Consider the following 22,280-nt stretch of genomic DNA (forward strand, 5'->3'; position numbering starts at 1 on the left):
TCTCCCCTCGTTGTGCCATGAAGATATATATATATATCTAAGGCTTTTGACTCGGTTCAATGGTCTTTTCTGCTTAATATGCTTCATGCCTTACACTTCCATGCACAATTCATTCATTGGATTCGACTATGCATTTCCACAGCTACTTTCTCGGTGCAGGTCAACGGCGAGCTAGCAGATTTCTTTGGTAGTGCCCGTGGACTACGGCAGGGCTGCTCTCTCTTGCCGTATCTGTTCGTCATCTGTATGAATGTTTTATCTCACTTGATAAATAAAGCAGCTGCGGAGAATAGGTTTGGCTATCACCCTAGATGTCACAACCTATTTCTCACGCACCAATGCTTTGCGGATGATCTTATGGTTTTCGCAGAGGGCACTACACGATCAGTAGAAGGTGTGATCCAAATTTTTGATGAGTTTGCAACAATCTCGGATCTGAAGATTAGTCTCGAGAAGTCGACCCTTTATATGGCTGGGATATCTCCATCTACACAAGAAGCTATCCAATCAAACTTCCCTTTTGAAGTTGGCACATTACCAGTCCGTTACCATGGCCTTCCACTCTTAACCAAATCTATGGCCAGTCATGACTATGCACCGCTCCTCGCTAAAATTCAACATCGTATTGGTACTTGGACAGGTAGATTCTTGTCCTATGGTGGACGATTACAGCTTATCAAGTCGGTTCTTATGATCATTGCAAAATTTTGGTCCTCTGCATTTCGCCTACCCGGTAAATGCTTGAAAGAGATCGAGAAGCTTTGCTCTGCTTTCCTCTGGAGTGGACCAGATCTAAATACTCATAAGGCAAAGGTTGCTTGGCAAGATATTTGCTCCCCGCATTGCGAGGGCGGGTTAGGTTTACGGTCATTAAAAGAAACAAACATTGTTTGTGGACTAAAGCTCATTTGGAGGTTACTATCTAAAGACTCATTGTGGAGAAAGTGGATTCACACCTACCTCATTCGTCAGAGTTCTTTTTGGGATATTGGTGACACGCTTACTCAAGGTTCGTGGATGTGGCGTAAGTTGCTCAAACTCAGAGGATTGGCAAAGAACTTTCACCGCAAGGACATACGCAATGGTGAATCAACATCATTCTGGTACGATCAATGGTCTTCGTTGGGCACGTTACATGATCTGTTAGGCGACAGGGGTTGTATCGATTTGGGGATCCCGAAACATACGACTGTCGCAACTGTAATGACAACACATCAACCACGGCGACGCAGGGGTGCGGTGTTAAACCGCGTTGAAGCCAAAATCACAAGTGTCAGAGCAAAGCGGGAACCGGGTATAGAGGGTTTGCATCTCTGGAAAGGAAAAACAGGTTTCAAGCCTCGGTTCTTAACCCGAGATACTTGGCAGCAGATACGTACAGAGAAACCAACCTGTCCTTGGGCATCGGTGTATGATTTTGCTAGGCCACCCCAAAGTATGCTTTTATAACTTGGCTTGGTATGCTGAACAGACTCTCGACGGGAGACCGTATGTTGAAGTAGAATAGAAATGCAGATTCCATATGCTCTTTCTGCAAATCTTCACTGGAAACAAGGAATCATCTTTTCTTCCACTGTCCCTTCTCACATCAGATTTGGTCCAAACTCACAACTGGTTTCCTTGGTACCTACTCTACTTCGGACTGGTACACTATTCAGAGGCTAATTACTGATACTACACTTGGTAAGCACACCCTATTGTTTTTGCGATACACCTTTCAGACAACGGTATATTTACTATGGCGAGAGCGCAACAATCGTAGGCATGGTGAAGACCCGTCCTCTGCACCTCGACTTGAAAATTGGATTGATAAGACCATTCGAACAAAGCTGCTCTTCCTTCTGAAATCCGGCAACCACCATTATGAAGACGTTCTTGCACTCTGGTTTTCCACTAGAACATAAAGTTGGTAGTATTTTAAAAAATCAATAGCATTTGTTACACTTGCTGTAAAGAACATGTTTTTTTGATGAATAAAATTTTACATTCATTAAAAAAAAGAATAATGACAAAAAAAGAAGAAGAAGATAATGCATGTGTACTCGACCGTAGTGGAGTCTCCACTCAAACCTCAAAGTGAGGGAACTGAGCTGATGATGGAGGTGTTTTTAGTGCTTTAGGCTGCCATGTCCTCCCAAAATCGGTTGAGAACCCAACACACTTTTTATAATTTTGTTTTTGTATGGCCACTATACTTGCATGATGGAAACGTGGTCACCAGCTCTACTAATAATAGCCCTCTATTATACACTATTTTCGTACAAGCGTCAGCGGAGAATGCGTCTCGTGAGGGAGGAAAAACAAAAACTGTCATTCTGTAGTGAAAGTGACATAGAAATCTACAATATATCTTCTCGTGATTCTTGTTTTTTGAGAACTTTTCTTTTATTGGTTCCAAACGATTTTACTAATCTAGTAATCTCTCCTTCGTGAATACGACTTCACATTTAGACGCTTAAATCAAAACAAAGTTTATTTAAAATCCATACTTAGCAATTAGGATGCATACATACCACCACACAATCACTAATGCTCCCTCCGTCTCTCGCATTATTATTAAGGAACACAGAAAACCAAAGATAAAAACAGAACAGAACAGAACAGAACGTAGATAAGACGACAAAAGAACAACAATTTCTACTCACTCAGATCCGAGATTGTTCTTCCTAAACTCGGCGACGTATCCAACAATCTTCTCAGAGTCAGGGAGAGACTTAGACACACTCTCTTTCTCCATGCACCTCTTTCCCCAAGCGACTAGTTTGGGACTCTCTGATTCGATGTTGATGTTACCAAACTTCTCGTATGCTTGGAACCAACTGTAGAATGTAATCAAGGAAATGTCTACATAGCCAAAGCTATCTCCACCAAAGTATGGTTTGTCTCCAAGCTCAGTTTCAAGAATCTTGAGTGCTTCAATAAACTCCTTCTTCCCTGCCTCTTGCTCCTCACCTTTCTTCATCCAGATCTTCACTTGTGCTTCGGTGAACTGAATCCATTACACATTGCAACATAATAACATCAAACTTTGTTTCAGATGAACACACAAAAAAAAAGTTCAAATCAAATCCAAAGTAGTAGACATCAAACAAGCTTACATATCTACAAACAAAACCCTAAAATTAACCTTGTATCCTGTTTCAGACAAAAATTACGAAAATATAGGAACAGAGAAGGGATAAGGTACCTTCTTGTCCACGAAATCGGCCCAGAAACGAGCCTGAGATCTCCCGTAAGGATCGGAAGGGAAGAATGGGTTCTTGTCGGGCCAGGCCTCGTCAACGTAATGGACGACGTTGAGAGATTCACAGACCGGTTTACCGTTGTGGATGAGAACCGGGATTTTCTTGTGAACGGGATTACTCTGGAGGAGCAAAGGGCTCTTGTTGCTGAAATCCTCCTCTCTGTACTCGAAATCAACACCTTTCTCCCTCAACGCAACTCTAGCCCTCATACCGAACATACTCGGCCAGTAATCCAGAAGAATCGGTTTGTTCGCCATTGATTTCGATATCTGAAGCTCACAGATGATATGTTCTTGATTTTTTTTTTCTTTTTTTTTTTTTTAACTTAAGTGAACAGGTGAGTGTGTGGATATAAAGAAGAGGTGTGACGGTGTGAGTAACGGTCGTTTATAGAGAGGGATGGAAATAAGCATGCGTCACGTAAAGAATATTGCTTTCCCTCACGTCGCATCAACTTTTAAAAAAGTATTTTCGTACAAGAATAAAGCATTTACAAATTAATAAATAAAATTTCATTTAAATTTCTCGTTGATAAAAATACATTTTCTACTAGCATATTAATTTTGAACTTAATATTAATTCCGTATGAACTTGAACAATCATTACAATTTTAATAGCGAAGATGTTAGAAACATATACGTATCTTTTATTTTATTTTTCATGGTTAAAGTTGGGGTATTTTCAAAAATACCTTTTTTTATATCTCACTTTTCAAAAATACCATTTCATTGTATTCATTTTCAAAAATACTAATTTTTAATATATAAAATGACTAAATAAAAAATAAAGAACACAAGCCTAAATAAAAAATTCTAAAAATTAATTTAACATATTGTATTTATGTAAAAGAGGACAAAAATTAAAATGTTAAAAAAAAGTATTTTTATAAAGAGGTATTTCAAAACGTATTTCTAACAAATTCTCATTAAAGTTCTACGTTAATATATAAAATTAGAATGTAATGTTTTTATAAACATAGAAATCAAGTTAAATTTGGATAAGGTAGTAAATTACAAGTAGATCAAATGAAATAATAATGGACTAATTAGACCATGTGTAGTGGTAGACAGTATGTAAAAGAGTTTTTTAACAATTAAAAAAAAACAAAAAAATTATTTTTTCATATAAATTTATGTGATATCTCTCATCATATGACACATGTCACTTCCTAAGTTATAATAATTTGTTATAATAAATTAGCTCTATAAAAACATAAAATCTTAATTAAATAGTTGCTTTGTTTTTTTTATAAATCATAAAATAAAATAATCTATTTAACAAATTTTATTATGCATAATTATAAATTGTATATTCATATTATTTTAAATTAATATTAACTTATATAATAAAATATTAATATGATTAAACAAATTATGAGAATTGGAAAAATATTAATATTATGAAACTAACTATATTGGTATTTATAATTATTATTCATAATTTTTTTAAAACATTATTGATAATATGCTATAGTATAAGATATAACTAATTAACCAAGTTAAATATATTTAATAAGTAATTTAATTTGCCTAAAAAATATTAATAATTTTATGATAATATACAAAAACAAAGTAACAAAACAAGTATTCAAATAAATTTATATTAAAATATTAAATCACATTGAAAATTGTATGGATGAGAAATTTATTGGGTTTATCACCCAATAAACATAAAAAGTAATAAAAAAAAATCAAATTTCTCTATAGACTCATTTTTAGAGTTTAGAGAAATGTTAAAACCAGTAATTGATTCGTTGCTGAGTCACTCACTATTAACGTGGCCACCTACTCGATTTATTTGAAGACTCACTCAGTCAGACTTCACTTTCAGTTAGGTAGATGTATATCTCATTGATTTTAGTTAAGCCTGGACATAAAAACCGTACCCGAATACCTAATCCAGAACCCGATCCAAAAAACTGGGTTCGGGTTGAGTACGGGTTTACCTATAAAACCTTATTGGGTTCTATTTTCTAATATTCGTGGGTCTGAGTTAGGGTCGGGTAATACCAAACCCGAACATATAAACATATTTATAATATTTATCATTAATATAATGCAATTATCCCAAAATTATGATTATAATTTTGAATATTTCATTTAGTTTTATACCTAAATATCAAAAATAATCAAAATATCTAAAATATTTTGTTATGTAAGTCAAAATTTAACTAAATTTATTTAAATTTAATTATATTTTTTCGGGTATCCGGTAGTTCGGATACTAATCGGGTTCTAAAATTTGTAACCCAAACTGACCCGAACCCGATAGTACCCAAACCGAACTGAACCCATATATCTAAAAATACTTAATGGATTCTATTTTCTAAACCCGTTTACCCGAATAGGTAATACCCGAACCCGAATGGGTAATACCCGAACCCGAACGGGTTAGCCGAATGCCCAGCCCTAATTTTATTATTTTAAAAACGTGACTATTACAGATTTATGTAAATGTACATAGATTCCAACTGACTTACAAGTTACAACAATTAATTTGGGCCTTTTATTTCCATCCCATACGATTAAGGCCCATCATGTACAATAAATACTGGTTTATCCTGCAATCTATATATACCGCAATCACTGAAATCACAAGATATTAACGATCGTTTTAAATTTTAATCAAAGCTCAAAAACCCAGTACAGTACTTAAAATCAATGGTGTCGTTTCAGAGTCAATTTGTTTTTTTTTTTAAAGCCTGTTCACAAAAAGTCAATTTAAAAAAAAAAAAAAAAACCTGTTCATATTGACTCTTAATTCAAAACTTATGATGCATAGACCACCATAGAGTCACACCCTGATGCTCTCTCTCGTGTTATTAGTGAAAACAGAAAATCAAAGTTAAAAAGACAAGAGAACACAGCTTAACAACGACAAGAGACAACTATGATAGGTTGACACAATCTTTACAGAGGCACATAAATCACAAGATTTTAACGTATCATTAATAAAACCGTTTACTTTTTTAAATCAAGTTGCATACACACTAAGGACAAACCCTTAGGCCCATAAAAACACACGAAACTGCTCAATCAAGCAGAGACAAACATTCTCTACACCCCAAATCATCTCACAGATGCTCTGCATTATTTAAAGATAGATATTACACACGAAAGTAATAAAACAGAGAGCATCAGAACCAAACGACAAAGAGAAATAAGATCTACTCTGGTACAAATTTGCTCCTGAGCATGGAGACGAATTCGGTAACCTTCTCAGGATCAGGCAAGGACTTAGCCACGCTGTCCCTCTGCAAACACTTCTTGACCCAAGCAATCAGTTTCGGACACTCTTGTTCGATGCTGAAGTTACCAAACTTCTCGTATGCTGGAAACCAGGTGTAGAAACCAATCAATGCAATGTCTACAAAGCCAAAGTCATCTCCACCAAAGTAAGGCTTGTCTCCAAGCTCAGACTCAAGGGTCTTGAGTATCTCAATGAAATCCTTCTTGCCTGTCTCTTGTTCCTCACCTTTGGTCGCCCACACCTTCCTCTGAGCCTCGTACATCTGATCCATTCCACAGAGTAAGTAAACCACAAACTAAGTCAGACCTCAGACCCAAACAAAGCTCAAAAGATGAGTCCAACAAGAAAAAAAAAACCTAAACTTTGGATTTCAACTACAACAAACTCAAATCAAGATTCAGTATTTCAAAATCCCCAAATCGCAGAAGTAACAAAACCCTAAAATTTGGGCAAAGCATTATCACTTGCAAAAAAAAAGACTCGAATCAAGTTTCAGTTTTTAGAAAGGGAACAGGTAAAAGTTGGTACCTTTTTGTCGATGAAATCAGCCCAGAATCTAGCCTGAGCTCTGTGGTAAGGATCAGAAGGAAGGATAGGGTTTTTGTGAGACCAGACCTCATCAATGTACTGAACCTGAATGCTGGATTCGACAACCGGTTTACCATTGTGGATGAGAACCGGAATCTTCTTGTGGATCGGGTTCATCTGGATCAACAGCGGGCTCTTGTTCCTCAGATCTTCTTCTCTGTACTCAAATTCGACACCTTTCTCCCTCAGTGCGATCCTCGTCCTCATCCCGAACATACTCGGCCAGAAATCAAGAAGAACCACCTCATTCGCCATTTGTTACGAAGATCCCCTAAAGCTTCTCTCACAAAAAGAAAGAAAGAAAGAAAGAGAGGTTTTTTTACAGTACGTCTTTCTCGATTGTTTGTTGGTGGGTAGAGATAATGAAGAAGAGAGAGTGTAGAGGGTTCTAGATATTTATTTATAGATGATGATACCAAAGAGGATCTTTTGCTTACTCTAGTCGTTACGTCACACACCTCTTTAAAACAAAACATGTGGCCAGATTTTATTAAGTAATAGTATATACTTCCTCTTCCTCTATGTTCATATTTACAAATTTTTACACATTTTAAAAAACAATAATTACTGAATTTAAATATATATTTTTCTTTAATTAAAAAATATTATTTAATTTTAAATTAATAACAATTCAAAATTTTAAATATTTTTAATAATTATTTTTTAAAGTTTATAAAACATCAATTTTTTGTAAGACAAAAAAATATCTCAAAATATGAATTTAGAGAAAGAGAGAGTAGTAGTTTTATACTACGATTTTCATTCCTTTTCTTTTGTTTTTATTGTTGTTGTTGATTTTAAGTGTAGTTAAACAAAAAAAAAGACTTGATTTTAAGCGGTGCACTGAATATGGGATTGTTAGTCGAGGCTGATATAAGTTGCAAATATTCGTTTGGACTCTATTATCATAGTACCAAATCTGGATTTCAAACGTCAATGGATTTTGTTTGGTATTATAATAGCAAATTTATCTGTTTTCTTTTAATAGCAAATTTATTTGCTTTTTTAAATAGATATATTTTTTCTTTTTCAACACAATAGTTTAGCCGATGAATTATTTTTTCAAAATCATACTAGTCCAAATAGTTGAAAAACGTGCTAACTAAACAAAAAACTCCACAAGAATTTAGAAAAGTGAGCTAAAATTCTAGACACTAGCTAGGTAGAAGAAGGTGGTAGAATAACGTACACGTACATTGGCGGATTCAATTGGACTCTCGAGATACTCAGATACATGTGGATGTGACTGGGAGTGTGTAAAGCTGTTTGTATTTACGTGTGCTTACTACTATCTGGAGATCAACGACAGTCGACAATGATCACAACGGCGACAGAGATCCCATACTGATATGATATGGGTTCCCCGTTCCCAACTCTAAATTATGTCATTTCCTGTATTAGTTAGTTTAGTTACATACTTACATCTTGAATTTGTTTTGGTTATTTGATGTGGGCTTAATTTACATAATGGGTCTGGACCGGAGTTGTAATTTGTAAACACAGTCTTCTTCTTTCTGCATAACCCCAGTAGTAATAAATAAATGTGAAAATAAGTATGTTTTTCGAATTCTATATTGATTTTGTTTAGTAGCTGTTTTAAAAAGATGAATTATCTCTTTAAATTTTTCATATATTTTTTAAAAGCCTCCAATGGTCACTCGCACCCTTTCTCTCTTTGTTGCACTTAGGACTGGACAAAATAACCGATAACTGAATAACCGATCGAAACTGAACCGAACCGAAATTCTTCAAATATCCGAATGGTTAGTAAAATCTATATCCAAACTAACCGAAACTGAACCGAACTGAACCGACAATTAAACGGTTAACCAAAATATCCGAAAACCTAGAAGATACCAAATATTATGCAAAACTATAAAATAAACTTAAAATATAAATTATTTCTATATTCAAAACAATTAAATATTTTAAATAATCAATATATTTAAATGTTATTATTTTGAATTTACAAAGTTAAACACTATTTTGTAAAATTGAATCAAAATTTTTCCTTTTTTATATTTTTGTTATTGTATATTTGGTTAATTTTAGTTATGTTCGGTTAGTTTTGGTTATATTAGGTTAATTTGGTTAATTTTAATATAATTTATGTTAGTTATGGTTACCTATTTAACTAACTGAACCGAAAGAAACCGAACCGAACCAAAATTTCTAAAATATCCAAATGGTTACTATATTACTATATCTAAAATAACCGAAACCGACTACAACCAAACCGAAACCGAATGATTAACCGAATGCCCAGGTCTAGTTGCACTAAAATAAAACCGTGTTCTCTCAAATACACATATTTTATTAATATGCTCGTACGATCATAAGATTTTCAAAAATAACTATTTTCCTATATCACTATTAATGGAAAGTCAATCATAAAATCACATAATTCAAGAAGGAAAAAAAATTACAAATGGTCTCAACTTTTCTTCTGTGGATGAGAAATGAATCAAAATGATATTGAAAAAGGAAATAAACTACACACACACAAACAGAGAAAAGGTTTGTTTTGGTTTTGGATAAGAACTCTCTTAATTCGAGTGGTTCTGTTTCCTTTCCAAATCCTCACCTCCAATTTCTCATCCTCTTCAAAAATCTAATAAGTACACAGAAATGAGCATTTTTTGTCCTCATGCAGAAAAATTCACATTATATGAAATAGTTTCTGTTTACAAACGCAGCTTAATCCAAAGTCCAAAGTCCAAAGTTTCTTCTATTCCTCAACATGGTCAGCTTTCTCACAGATCCTTTTCCTTACTTACACATGTATGCCTGCAAAACTGCTCAGATGTATATAAATATTGATATTGTCTTTTGCTCTATTCCCTGTGATCTTCGCAGATACTTTAAAGGAGATTAGCTAAGAGAGTTGAAGATCAGAACTTTTAGAGGAGATGGAGATCACTAACGTTAACGAGTATGAAGCTATCGCTAAGGAGAAATTACCAAAGATGGTCTACGATTACTACGCTTCTGGTGCAGAAGATCAGTGGACTCTACAAGAGAACAGAAATGCTTTCTCTCGAATCTTGTGAGCTTTTGATGATAGTTTTTTTTTACTCTAATCCATTGTTCTGTTTCATCAAGAAAAGCTTCTCTGATCAAAACCAAACCATGTTTCTTTATCCCTTGTAATTTAAGGTTTCGGCCTCGGATTTTACTTGATGTAAGCAAGATTGATATGACTACTACTGTCTTGGGATTCAAGATATCTATGCCTATCATGGTTGCTCCAACTGCTATGCAGAAGATGGCTCATCCCGAAGGTAAGAATTCAAGAAACAGAACATAGTAAATAATAAGAATTCAAGAAACAGAACAGAGTAAATAATAAGAATTCAAGAAACAGAACAGAGTAAATAACAGAGCATGCTAGTTTCTCATCTTTACGTTTATCGTTTTTTTCAGGTGAGTATGCTACGGCTAGAGCTGCATCCGCAGCAGGAACTATCATGGTTTGAACTCTTAACCTTTCTTGTTTGGACACCCACTACTGTGAGGTTGTGACATTAAGCTCTTGTTGCAGACACTATCTTCATGGGCTACTTCTAGCGTTGAAGAGGTTGCTTCGACAGGACCAGGAATCCGCTTTTTTCAGCTTTACGTAAGCTCCATCCCGCACTGTATTACTCTCTTATGAATCAAGAAGCTTCAAGATTCAGTTGTTTTTATAGGTCTACAAGGACAGGAACGTTGTGGCTCAGCTTGTGAGAAGGGCAGAGAGAGCCGGTTTCAAAGCAATCGCTCTCACTGTCGATACACCGAGGCTTGGTCGCAGAGAATCTGATATCAAGAACAGGTTTACATTGCCACCTTACTTGACTTTGAAGAATTTTGAAGGTCTTGACCTTGGCAAGATGGATGAGGTAACTAACGACATCTATATAATTTATATGTGAGTTGAGTATTTCCTAAACATGCTCGGTGGATTCTGCAGGCAAATGACTCAGGACTAGCATCCTACGTGGCTGGACAAATTGATCGTACCTTGAGCTGGAAGGTAAAGCAATACATCTCAATCACTTGGAAACAATTACAGATCAATAAAGTGATTGATCGTCTTTGGGATACATGATACAGGATGTGCAGTGGCTTCAGACAATCACGAAGCTGCCTATTCTGGTGAAAGGTGTGCTTACAGCTGAGGATGGTGAGAAAACCCTAAACTCAACAAAACAAAATCCTCATTCATCTTTTTCACTAGTTTCATGTGTTTTGCATTTTGTGGAACAAAACAAAATCCCATAAAAATGTAAGTTACCTTTTTCTTTTGTCTGCAGCAAGGATGGCAGTACAAGCAGGAGCAGCTGGTATCATCGTGTCTAACCATGGTGCTCGCCAGCTAGATTACGTACCAGCCACAATCATAGCCCTTGAAGAGGTTAACTAGAACTAAAAATCAACTTCTTTTCCAAATTTATGAAGTTTACTATTGTAATTTACCTCTTGATGATTCTGCTATTCTGGTTCTCAGGTTGTTAAAGCAGCTGAGGGGAAGATTCCAGTGTTCTTAGACGGTGGGGTTCGCCGTGGAACCGATGTCTTCAAAGCCCTCGCGCTTGGAGCCTCCGGCATATTTGTAAGTGCTAAGAACCAAAAGTTTTTTTTGTATCATTCACTATTCTTGGAATACAAGAAACCCAATTTTCTTCATTCTCGTCGATTTCTTAATCTTTTGTTGAGAAACAGATCGGACGGCCGGTGGTGTTCTCTTTAGCGGCGGAAGGAGAGGCCGGGGTGAGGAAAGTGCTACAGATGATGAGAGAAGAATTCGAACTCACAATGGCACTAAGTGGATGCACTAGTTTAAAGGAGATCACACGCAACCACATTGTCACTGATTGGGATGCTCCTCAGGCACGATTAGTCCCAAAGCTCTAGTCTGTATGCTCCTTTGATTTCGTGTAATGTAAAATTTCAATGGCCATTTATACTCTTCCGCGTATTCGATCCTTAGTACTATTTGCGTATCTTTGTTGATGCCTGTTGTTAATCAAATACTGTATATCGTTTGTTTTACTTTAGTTAATTATAAAATTAATTTAAAATCTAATCATTGCAACAATGTAACCCTTACTTTTATCATCTCTGTCAGTATATAACTTTTATATATAAGATCATAACTTGATAAAATGTTTTTTTTATATGCATTTAAATTATAATAGATTTATCATATTATAAACAATTCCATCTGATCATTTTTATAATAGTAGTTGCAATTAGTCCTTTTGATTTTTATTTTTCTTTTGCAATCCATACCTGACCTTTCAGAACTCCTATGGCCAAACTATTTTTTTCTTTTTTTTCCTTTTATAATAACGCCTCATATTTTCTTTTAAATTCAAAAACAAGTATAAACTCGCACCAAAAAAACAACTGTTGTAGCTATATATTATCAATGTCACAAGCAAATGTAATTCGAACGTACGTATTCATGTCAAAGTTGTAAATAATATAGCTAAGCGTAAGTATGTATAAATCAATAATAGCTAAATTAGGAATTTGTCACTCAAACAATAGTGCTGATAACTTGATCTATCCATTATATTGTTTTTATAGAGAAGAATATAGCGCAAGACTCAACCTGGATTTGCTTGCGTTGTGTTCCATATCTCATGACACGTAGCAACATGCTATAATCATAACATAATACATCATCATATATATAGACACATCATAGTTGACAAAAAAAGCACCCACACATTAAGAAAACTAGATAGATAGAAACAATTGTTATTTTTATTTGAAGTTTGTTAGAATATGTTTCTAGAGTCTCCATAGTCAATGGAGTTTGATCTAGAAACATCGAACGAATTTACGTTCTATATATGCACCGTGGCATGTGAGGTTAGCTTTTATCTACAAACTCATTGCTTGATTTTCTATATTCTAATATTTTTTGAGGCGTCAAGTTCCGAGGCAACTCTAACGTATTTTTGGCAAATATACTAACTAAAGATAAACTGTATACTATAGAAATTGGTATGAATCTGTATATCTTGATGCGATTTTGTTTAACAATCAAAAAATTTGTATTATGATTAAAAAAAGTTTTGTGTAAAAAAAAACTACTTTACAAAGACACGGTTTACACGTTATAATTATAAATCCATAATAAAATTTTAAACCGAGATCAGTCTTTTTCTTTGTCGGCAAAACCCAAACAAGTCATAATATACGAAAGATAGATTTTTTTTTTCTTTTTCTTTTTCTTTGACATAGATAGGCATTTGCGCATTAGAAGAGTAGAATCAATTGATTGGCTATTGTGAACCGCGAGTGCTTATGCATACGCTTACGTGTACGTGCTTCAGAACCAATAGAAGTAGGATAAAAGATCACACAAAGTCAAAATTATGAGATGTATCCAGTGCGCCAAAATTAGAAAGCGCAACAACCTCGACGTAAATCCATGAATAAAGTAAAGGCAAATAAAATAAGATCCATAAATGCAGTTTCTTAACTAGGAAAAATTATAGTTAAATTAAAAGTGTTCTAGCTTCTAAAGTTTAATTTTCTTTAAAAATAGATAGCGACAATTAAAAAAAAAACATTTAAAGAAGACAAATAAATAACATTTAAACATTTATACAGTATATTCTTATATTTCATGATTTGTAATACCAATTATTGCAAGCAGAAGAAAAACGAACCGAAATAGTCAAATAGAAGTGGCTGATAATTGCAAGAGGACAAAGAACGAGCACAGAAATAACAAGATAGGACCCATTCTCACTCATAGGAACAGAGATCACATGAGATATTTTTTGGGGTTTCCACTTTCCTTATGTAAAATTCCTTCTTAGAAGCTTCTCTCTACCACACACCGCTCACAGAGATATTTGTGAATCCTTCTAAATTTAGAGCTTCCTTTAAATTTATACTATATTTTAGTAGAATATATAACTATAAATCTACCTAGATAACTTTGTTTACTGCTGAAACTAATTGACTATTTCTGCAACTAATGTTTTCTTGTCAACTAATTAGGCTATTTTGAGGGTCATTAGCTTCTATATGATACATTTTGTCATACGAAACAATGTCCTTTTGTGAATATATAAATAAAACAAAACAAAAAAACTTCGCTACAAAAGTTTGTATCATTAGATCTCGTACAAAAGTATGTATATTGTTAATAACGCCAATACATCAAGATCATAATAACGCTCAAGTAACAAATTTATGAACACAAATCTACCAAATACCAGTATATTAATTTACTATTTTTATGTCTTTCTTTCTAATCTTGTAGTCAATCCTCTAATTGGGTTAACATATAACTAAAAAATTCAATAGACTCGTTCCCGGGGACTAATACACAACAATCCCTCAGGCAACAAGATCTCCCTCTCACTTATCACTTATATTAACATTTATAAAACCCTAAAAAATGCAAAAACCTAAAACTAGCTCTAAGCTTGCTTCAATAGATCTTCCTTACTAATGAACGTTCCGTGGAAACCGTAAGGCACTCTCGACGGAAGCGTAACGGTCGCTTCAAGCTTCAAGTTAACGGCGTTAATGATTTGAAGTTCCGACTTCACCTTCTCCTCGTCGTGAACAAACACCATGATGTAACCATCGTCTTCTTCTCCGTCACCGGACGGCAAAAAAAGAGGCTCTCCTCCGTATTTCCCGTCTCCATAAATATACTTTTGAATCTCTCCGGTGGATATATCCACTTTCGCGAAACCGGACACTTTAGGCCACGGTTCGGTTAAAGCCAAGTAAACAAACCGGGTTTTTCTACCTAATAAATTCCGGTTTACCATACCGGCTTCGAGGTTAACTTGTTCGGTGATAACCGGTCGACGTGTTGATTCCCCTGTTTTCAGGTTTAGTCTTATCTCCGACAAAACACTCTCAAGTGTTTCGTCGTGTTCGTTGAATATTGAATCAGGTGGCGTCATACATGATCCGATCACGACAACCTCGTCTGTTTCTAGTTCTTCCCAAGCGTTCCATAGATGGAAACAGAAACAATCAGGCACTTCGATCCAATGGATCGACGAAGCATCTTTGGCGTATTTATTCAAGATACCAAATCTTGATTTCTTGTTCTCGTCGTAAACCACCGGAGAACCACCTCTGATCATCTCCGGTAATCTGAAAACCACTTGCTGGTCAGGGATCACTACGAAGTTCTCAGTGATCGCGAAATCGTGGATCATCGTCGGCTGATCAAGAGGAATCTCGACGTCCGGTGATTTCTCACCGTCCGATGTGAATCTGAAGTATTTTAGGTAAGGCTTCGAAACGACGTCGTAGCTTAAAGCGAACAGTTCTCGGGTTTCCGGGTCGATTTTCGGGTGGGCTATCATTGTTGATTGTAGCTGACCGTCGAAATCGTACCGACCCGAAGTTTCTAAATCTCCGGTTTGAGTGACTTTGACATGGTACGGTAAATCATCTTCGGACATGGCTAAGAGATGACCGTTGAAATAGACTAAACCGGCATTAGCGACACCGAGTCCTCGGGTCGGCTCGACTAATCCGAATAGTCCACGGGTGTTGAAGAGCATAAGCTTGGCGATACCTAAGTGTCCGTGAAGCTCTCCAATTGCTTTTGGGAAAACAGGGCGACCAGATTCTCGCTCTTGAACCAACCGGTTTGTTTCGGTGAACCGGCAAGCGTAGCTAACCGAACCGTTATCGAACTGGACGGAGTGAATCATACCGTCACCGTCGAACAAATGGTGGCCGGAGACTGGTTTGTGAAGCGGATTCGCTCCGTTTCTGACGTAAACTCCTTGAATGCACTCTGGTAATGTTCCAGTCACTGGAAGGTTATGCACGACTGGTTTCTCCGGCACCGGGAAGAAGTTTCCGGATATTTGGACGGTGGGATCCGCCGTTTTAGGGAGCGGATGACGGCGGCGTTCGTGAGAAACCATGGCGTTCTCAACCGCGTCTAAGATCGTGGCGGCGGTTCTCTGTACAGGGTTTAGTTTTGGATTGTGATTGGTAGTTTTGGGGATTAGGTTGGCGACCACATCGCTGCATAGTTTCTTCCAAGACGGTGGTTTGAATGTCGTCGGAGATTGGAGAGAAGATGAGATGGGAGATGTTTTGTTGAATGAGGATGAAACAGAGCAACGGGTTAGTTTCTTGTTGCCGAGTGTTGAAGAAAACGATAGTCTTGAAGAAGAAGAAGAAGAATCTGAGAAAGTTGGATCAAGAAATTGATAAGTCGAAGTAGAAGGAATTAGTAAGGTTGTAGAAGTAGAAGCCATGGTTGATGGATGTTTCTTTTAAAAACGCTGCGTTTTATTTAGTTTTGGGTTGAGTAATATTATTGGTTTACTGCTTCAAGAGACCAAGTATTATAAGCTTTGCCCCATAATTGTGTTGTAAGAGATGGGGAGTATTCGGACAGGAGGTTCTATTTATACAAGGATGATGGAAGGGTATCATGGTCTTTTATGAGTCATTTTTTTTTTTAACATGTGTCGTAATTATCTGATTAGACTAGACTTGTATTTGTTTTTACTTTTCAGCTTCTTTTTTTTTTTTCTTCTTTATCTTCCCCAGTTTGCTTTCGTTAATTTAGTTGTACAAGTTTGATAATTTTGCTTAGAAAAGTTAAACTAGTTTAAGAGATATTTAGTTTTAATGGCCTTGTAACCAACTTGAAATGGAAGGAGTATCTACCGCTTGGAGGGTAAGAAAATATTCGAGATCAATTGTATTCTTTAGAAAAGTGTGTAGTTAGTAATTATGTCACTTAACATAAGACAAACAAATATAACAACTGAGATGCTGATAAAGACAAAGTGAAATCTTTCGTTATAAGAACTTGCGTATTCTACTAGTGTAGTTGTTTTTTTTTTGGGGGGGTTAAAGAAGTGTTAGTTTTTACTTTGACTGTTTCAGGTGATTATTTATGATTTTAATTTTCAAAATATGTGTGATTACTAAAAGTCTCCTGTGTTTTTTGTCTGCTTTGACCGGCAATGGTGAAACTTTAATCCGGTTAGAGAACAACCACGCGAACAATATATTATATATATATATAGATAATCGATTCTTTTAATTTATCAACAATACAATGCATACATATGAATATCATCGGAGATTAATATACAAATAGGAAACTATATATAGTAGCGTTCCACTGCTGATGGAAGTGTGGCGATGATTGGTTGTCGCCTCCAAATCAAATCGATTTACGTTGCATTACCACGTGGCGTCTTCCCAGTTGTCGTGACATACATAAACAATTTTCGAAATGTTTGCGTTCTCACCGAAGAATATAGAACAACAAGCACCGAATTACGTAAAATAATGTGCTCAAACACGATCCAAGTTACTTGTTTTGAATAATGTGCCCAAACACGATTCAAGTTATAATCGTTTTTCAAAAATGTATAATGTTCCTCGCACGCTTAAGTGAGACTACAGAAATTGATATTATGATACTACATGATTTGTTAAACACACAATGAGCGAGAATATGTTTTTCATGTTTTAATAAATTCCTTTTCTAATGAATCGCTCTGTTTACTGCTAAAGCTTTGTTCGGTTGTTCTTCCTTCGACTGATCATATTTTGTAGCCATAACTCATCTGCACTCCAGTTCCGAATCCATCGTGGATGGTGTTATCGCTAAATTTTCTAATGAAATTTTGTATTGTTTTAAGAATCCAGTAATTATATAATTATTTTATAATGAATTTTGTAATATTCGAGATAAGAAAGAAAACCAATGCAGGTCTTAAAGTGAAAAATGGGATTTTAAAAAATTAATTGTTGTGTATACTATTGGGTAATGCAGAACAAAGTCTTATATATACATGAAATATTCTAACAAGAGATTCGATTATATAAAAATAGGTTGAGTGATTAGATTAAGTTGGTTGGTTGGGATCATTATCTGTTGAGTAAACATCCACTTGAAAATTTGAAATGAAGCAATCGTAGATGCATCACAGTCCACTAATTACACCATTAATCAACCAACCATTTTTAATCCATTCTTAGTTAACAGAACATATCATTTAAGTTATATTGTAATTGCTCGTAACATCGTTGGTACAAAATTTTGGATATGAATGAAAAGATAAGACTAATATATGAGAAGACCTTCTCGCTAACAAATAACACATGGATCTTTAATATTTACCACATTCAAATTCTAAACTGGATCTCAGGTTTGAATTGAAACTATCTTCTGTTTAAAGATAGTGATTAGACTAATTGTAATTTGACTACCTCGAGCACCAAACTCTATTCTTCTTTATGGCTGTACTTTGAAAAAAGTAACCATATGTGTTTTCCCTAATCAGGATGGTTTGAAGTTTGAACTATATAGTATGTGTATATACGCGCATTAATCTTATCGAGTTACAATATGTTATGTACATATATATGCATTATGGTTCAATTCATGTGACCACATGGAAGCACATGCTTAAACCAAGTCACCCTGCCATTTCCCCAAGATTCATATATACCTATTATTGTCCAATGAGAAAAAAGTGCACATATATAAATGACAAAACAAAATAAATAATGGTTTATAGATGAATAGTTGCTTTGGGTTTACTGAGATCCATTGAAAGGTAGGATACGGTCGGTCCAACAGTCTAACATTAATAAATCCAACTAGTAACTAACAAACTTTATGATTGGCTTGGTTATCAAAAAAAAACTTTATGATTGGCTCGCAAGACCATTATTATGAGTAACATGGTCGTTGCTTGTTATTTGTTTATTTAATTGAACCTACTAAACCTTTTTTATGAAACACTTAATATAATGCCCACAATTATATAGTTCTTCGCGGCTAAATAATGTAGTAACTAAATTTATCTGAAATTCGATTGTCATATATAATATATATATATATATATATATATATGTTTACAAAATTTTGGTAATTTTTTGTGGAAAATTGAGATTCCACACAGAAAAAAAAAACAGCATGTATATAATAAATAATATATATACACAATTTTTCTGAATTCAAAATAAAAAATAGAAATATATAGTAATATTTTATTATAATACACTAAAAATGTGTATTATAGGTCTATGTATTATAGGGCTATGGTCTTATAAGGATTCGAGAGTTTTGACCAACCGACTTCACCTGAAAAAACTGCCAAAGCCATTATGACCTAACGGATCTTTGGTTGCAAATTGCTCTTATTTTAATTATAAAATGATCTGAAACATGCGTTCTTGCGATAATTTTGATTAAATAATTAAATTCACATCATAACCCAAATTAGTTTAGTTAACAATAGTTTGTCTTGTTCGATAATTAATAGTATTATACAAGAAACCAAATAATGTCATAATTAGCAACTTAATTAAATCAAAGGTCGGCTGCGTATCAGATCTTCTGATTAATGAACAACACTATCTAGCACATTTATTGGATATAAAGCATATGGTTTACGTAAACGGTTCCATCTGCACTCCTCTTCATTCATAAATTAATCAGTTGATGATTGGGACAAAAACAAAACTGAAATGATAGAAGCCAATGATTAAGTAACTGAAGTAACAAGTTGGTCCAAGGGTCTTTGTCCAGTGACTAAATGATAGTCGCCCAAAAACAAGTTTAGTTTTGTAATTACGATTATAGTCATAGCATGGAATTAAGATTTGATAAGACAAGCAATAATTGGTGCATGGAGATATATATTCGTCAGGCAGTGTAAATTAAAACGTGAAAACTTCGTCATGAGTGATGGCCCGTTCATCCATAAGGTGATCATCATGTCCATCATTTTGTGGTTGAAACTACTCACATGGACTGATAGACTCACATAAATATCTCCTTATGGCACTATAGTTTATACATATACATTTATATACGGGGAATTATATATAGAATACACTTCAAACAAAAAATAGTCGTCCAAAAACAAGTTCAGTTTTGTAAGTTCGAAAAATTATGTGTCGATTTTTAAAAAATGGGACTTGTTTTGTCTCGCTGAAATACAGTTTCAACCAAAAGCTTTTTGTTATTTATGTAGAGAAAATTAGTTTTTCATTTTTTCACAATCTAGAATTCCCGAATATTTTTAATTCAAAAATAATGAAGTTGCTGTTACGAAAGTTTAGTAATCTTGAAAAAAATCAGATAAATATCTTCAAACCACTTCATGATTGGATTAGACCCGAATTGATCCGAACGTCACCAAACCATGCTGCAGTGCTAGCGAACGTAAAAAGGTATTAGTGTAATAGACACTCAGGCACATCCGATATTTACTTATTTAGTTTCTTTGTTTTTCTTTTGTTTGAAAAAGTATTTAATTTATTTTTTCTAAATCTTTTGATTGTCGTACGTGAGATAGGTGAGTGTATGTGTATTGTAATTTTTAATAATAAGAAAATAAGTCTAATTTATAGAATATATAATGACCAAACCAATGACTATATTCAATATTTAGTTAGTTCCTATCATAGTGTTTTTTTGTAATTTATTATTTAAGTTTCTCAATAAGTTGATGTTATAGTAAAGTTCCTTGTATAACTTGGACCAACCCATTGTAGGCTAAATTTGTTTCTATGTAATTAGAAGATTTAAGGGCTCAAAGACAGAGCAAAGATATTCGCACGCACACACTAGCAAATAGCAATACAAAATAACAACATATATACAGATCAGATTCAACTGTTAAACCAAGTCAATGATTACCCTAAGTTCCCAAAACACTGTTTTACTAAAATGAGTCTAACTAATTAAAGCAAAATCTCCAATCAAATAAAAACTTTTTTTTTCTTTTACTTTGACGGTAGATTGATAATATTAATAATGGGCCGCAATGAGCTTAATGATATAACCCAATAAAATATCAAAACCAGCCAGTCCTAGTAGATATAACGTCTAGTGGCACAGATTCTATCCAACACGTGTAATTCACTTATTACAGTAGTTTGGTTTGGTTGAAAGAAGAACAAAATAAACCTTTTACTTTGATATTTTTTTTTTTTACGGAGGTGCAAGGTTTTTTTTTTTTTTTTTACACAACCAGTTACTGGTCGGTGGTTGGCGCTGACATTATTACGGAGGTGCAAGGTTTTTTCTCTTCAAGTGTTATGCCACAAGATTGGAACCACACTCAACTCTGTTTGATCCCAAAAAAGATAAATGCCACGCAAATGTCAGATATGAGGCCTATAAGCTTGTGTTCTGTACTTTACAAGATTGTTTCGAAGGTGTTGTGTATTCGTTTGAAACGGTTTCTACCGTCTTTAGTGTCTGAAACTCAAAGTACCTTTGTAGTTGGGAGGTTGATATCGGACAATATCCTAATAGCTCATGAGATTGTGCATGCGCTTCAAACGAATGCGAAGTTTGACAAGGATTTCATTGCGGTGAAGACAGACATGTCGAAAGCATACGACCGGGTGGAATGGGACTTCTTAGAGCAGCTGTTCTGTAAAATGGGATTTCACCCTCAGTGGATTCAATGGATTATGACATGTGTGAGATCAGTCACCTTCTCGGTTTTGATCAATGGATGTGATTTTGGGTTTATCAAACCAGGGCGTGGGATTAGACAGGGAGATCTAATGTCTCCCTTTCTTTTCATTCTCTGTGCAGAAGCCTTAGTGTTTGCATTAAGGAGAAGTCAACAGCAAGGTCGAATTACGGGCTTCAGTTTTAACGAGTCCTGTCCATCGATACAAAACCTGCTTTTCGCTGATGATAGCTTGTTCATATGCAGGTCAAATAGAGAGGAATGTGAGGAGCTTATACACTGCCTTCAACTGTATGGAAAGTCATCAGGCCAAGTGATTAACTTTTCAAAGTCAGCGGTGACTTTTGGGAAGAAAACAGATGAGGCAATCAAAGACATGGTAAAACAGACACTCAATATTCATGTAGAAGGTGGTACGGGACGTATTTGGGATTGCCGGAATGCTTTAGTGGTTCCAAGCAAGCTCTTCTAAGTTTTATTGGCGACAAACTTCAAAACCGGCTTCAAGGATGGTTTGCCAAGTCTCTCTCCCTGGCTGGTAAAGAGGTGCTTTTGAAGGCTGTGGCGATGGCGCTTCCGGTGTACGCCATGTCTTGCTACTGTCTAAGCAAAAATCTATGTAGGAAACTGACTAGTGCTATGTGTGAATTCTGGTGGAGTAATTGTCAAGGGAAGAGGAAGATTGCCTGGGTGGCCTGGAAAAAGTTATGTAAATCTAAATCAGAAGGTGGCTTAGCAT

The 22,280-nt window shown here is 35.1% G+C and overlaps 4 protein-coding genes across 4 annotated transcripts; 1 reads left to right on the forward strand and 3 right to left on the reverse strand.

Moving 5' to 3' along the window:
* Positions 2,456-3,628, reverse strand: LOC104702623 (glutathione S-transferase U20). Its single transcript, XM_010473750.2, has 2 exons — positions 3,188-3,628; positions 2,456-2,989 (listed from the first exon to the last, which is right to left on the reverse strand). Exons 1-2 carry the CDS (start codon positions 3,500-3,502, stop codon positions 2,642-2,644), a joined length of 663 nt encoding a protein of 220 aa, XP_010472052.1. The 5' UTR covers positions 3,503-3,628; the 3' UTR covers positions 2,456-2,641.
* LOC104751734 (glutathione S-transferase U19-like) lies at positions 6,188-7,462 on the reverse strand. The gene is made up of 2 exons (XM_010473751.1): positions 7,023-7,462; positions 6,188-6,756 (listed from the first exon to the last, which is right to left on the reverse strand). Exons 1-2 carry the CDS (start codon positions 7,335-7,337, stop codon positions 6,412-6,414), a joined length of 660 nt encoding a protein of 219 aa, XP_010472053.1. The 5' UTR covers positions 7,338-7,462; the 3' UTR covers positions 6,188-6,411.
* LOC104751735 (peroxisomal (S)-2-hydroxy-acid oxidase GLO1) lies at positions 9,714-12,150 on the forward strand. The gene is made up of 11 exons (XM_010473752.2): positions 9,714-9,825; positions 9,939-10,128; positions 10,239-10,363; positions 10,506-10,552; positions 10,624-10,701; positions 10,772-10,963; positions 11,035-11,097; positions 11,178-11,247; positions 11,378-11,478; positions 11,572-11,676; positions 11,787-12,150. Exons 2-11 carry the CDS (start codon positions 9,992-9,994, stop codon positions 11,976-11,978), a joined length of 1,110 nt encoding a protein of 369 aa, XP_010472054.1. The 5' UTR covers positions 9,714-9,825; positions 9,939-9,991; the 3' UTR covers positions 11,979-12,150.
* Positions 14,301-16,472, reverse strand: LOC104751736 (9-cis-epoxycarotenoid dioxygenase NCED9, chloroplastic). The gene has a single exon (XM_010473753.2). The coding sequence runs from the start codon at positions 16,331-16,333 to the stop codon at positions 14,513-14,515; it is 1,821 nt and encodes a 606-aa protein (XP_010472055.1). The 5' UTR covers positions 16,334-16,472; the 3' UTR covers positions 14,301-14,512.

Source organism: Camelina sativa, chromosome 16, assembly GCF_000633955.1.
Source record: "Camelina sativa cultivar DH55 chromosome 16, Cs, whole genome shotgun sequence".
Lineage (NCBI taxonomy): Eukaryota > Viridiplantae > Streptophyta > Magnoliopsida > Brassicales > Brassicaceae > Camelina > Camelina sativa.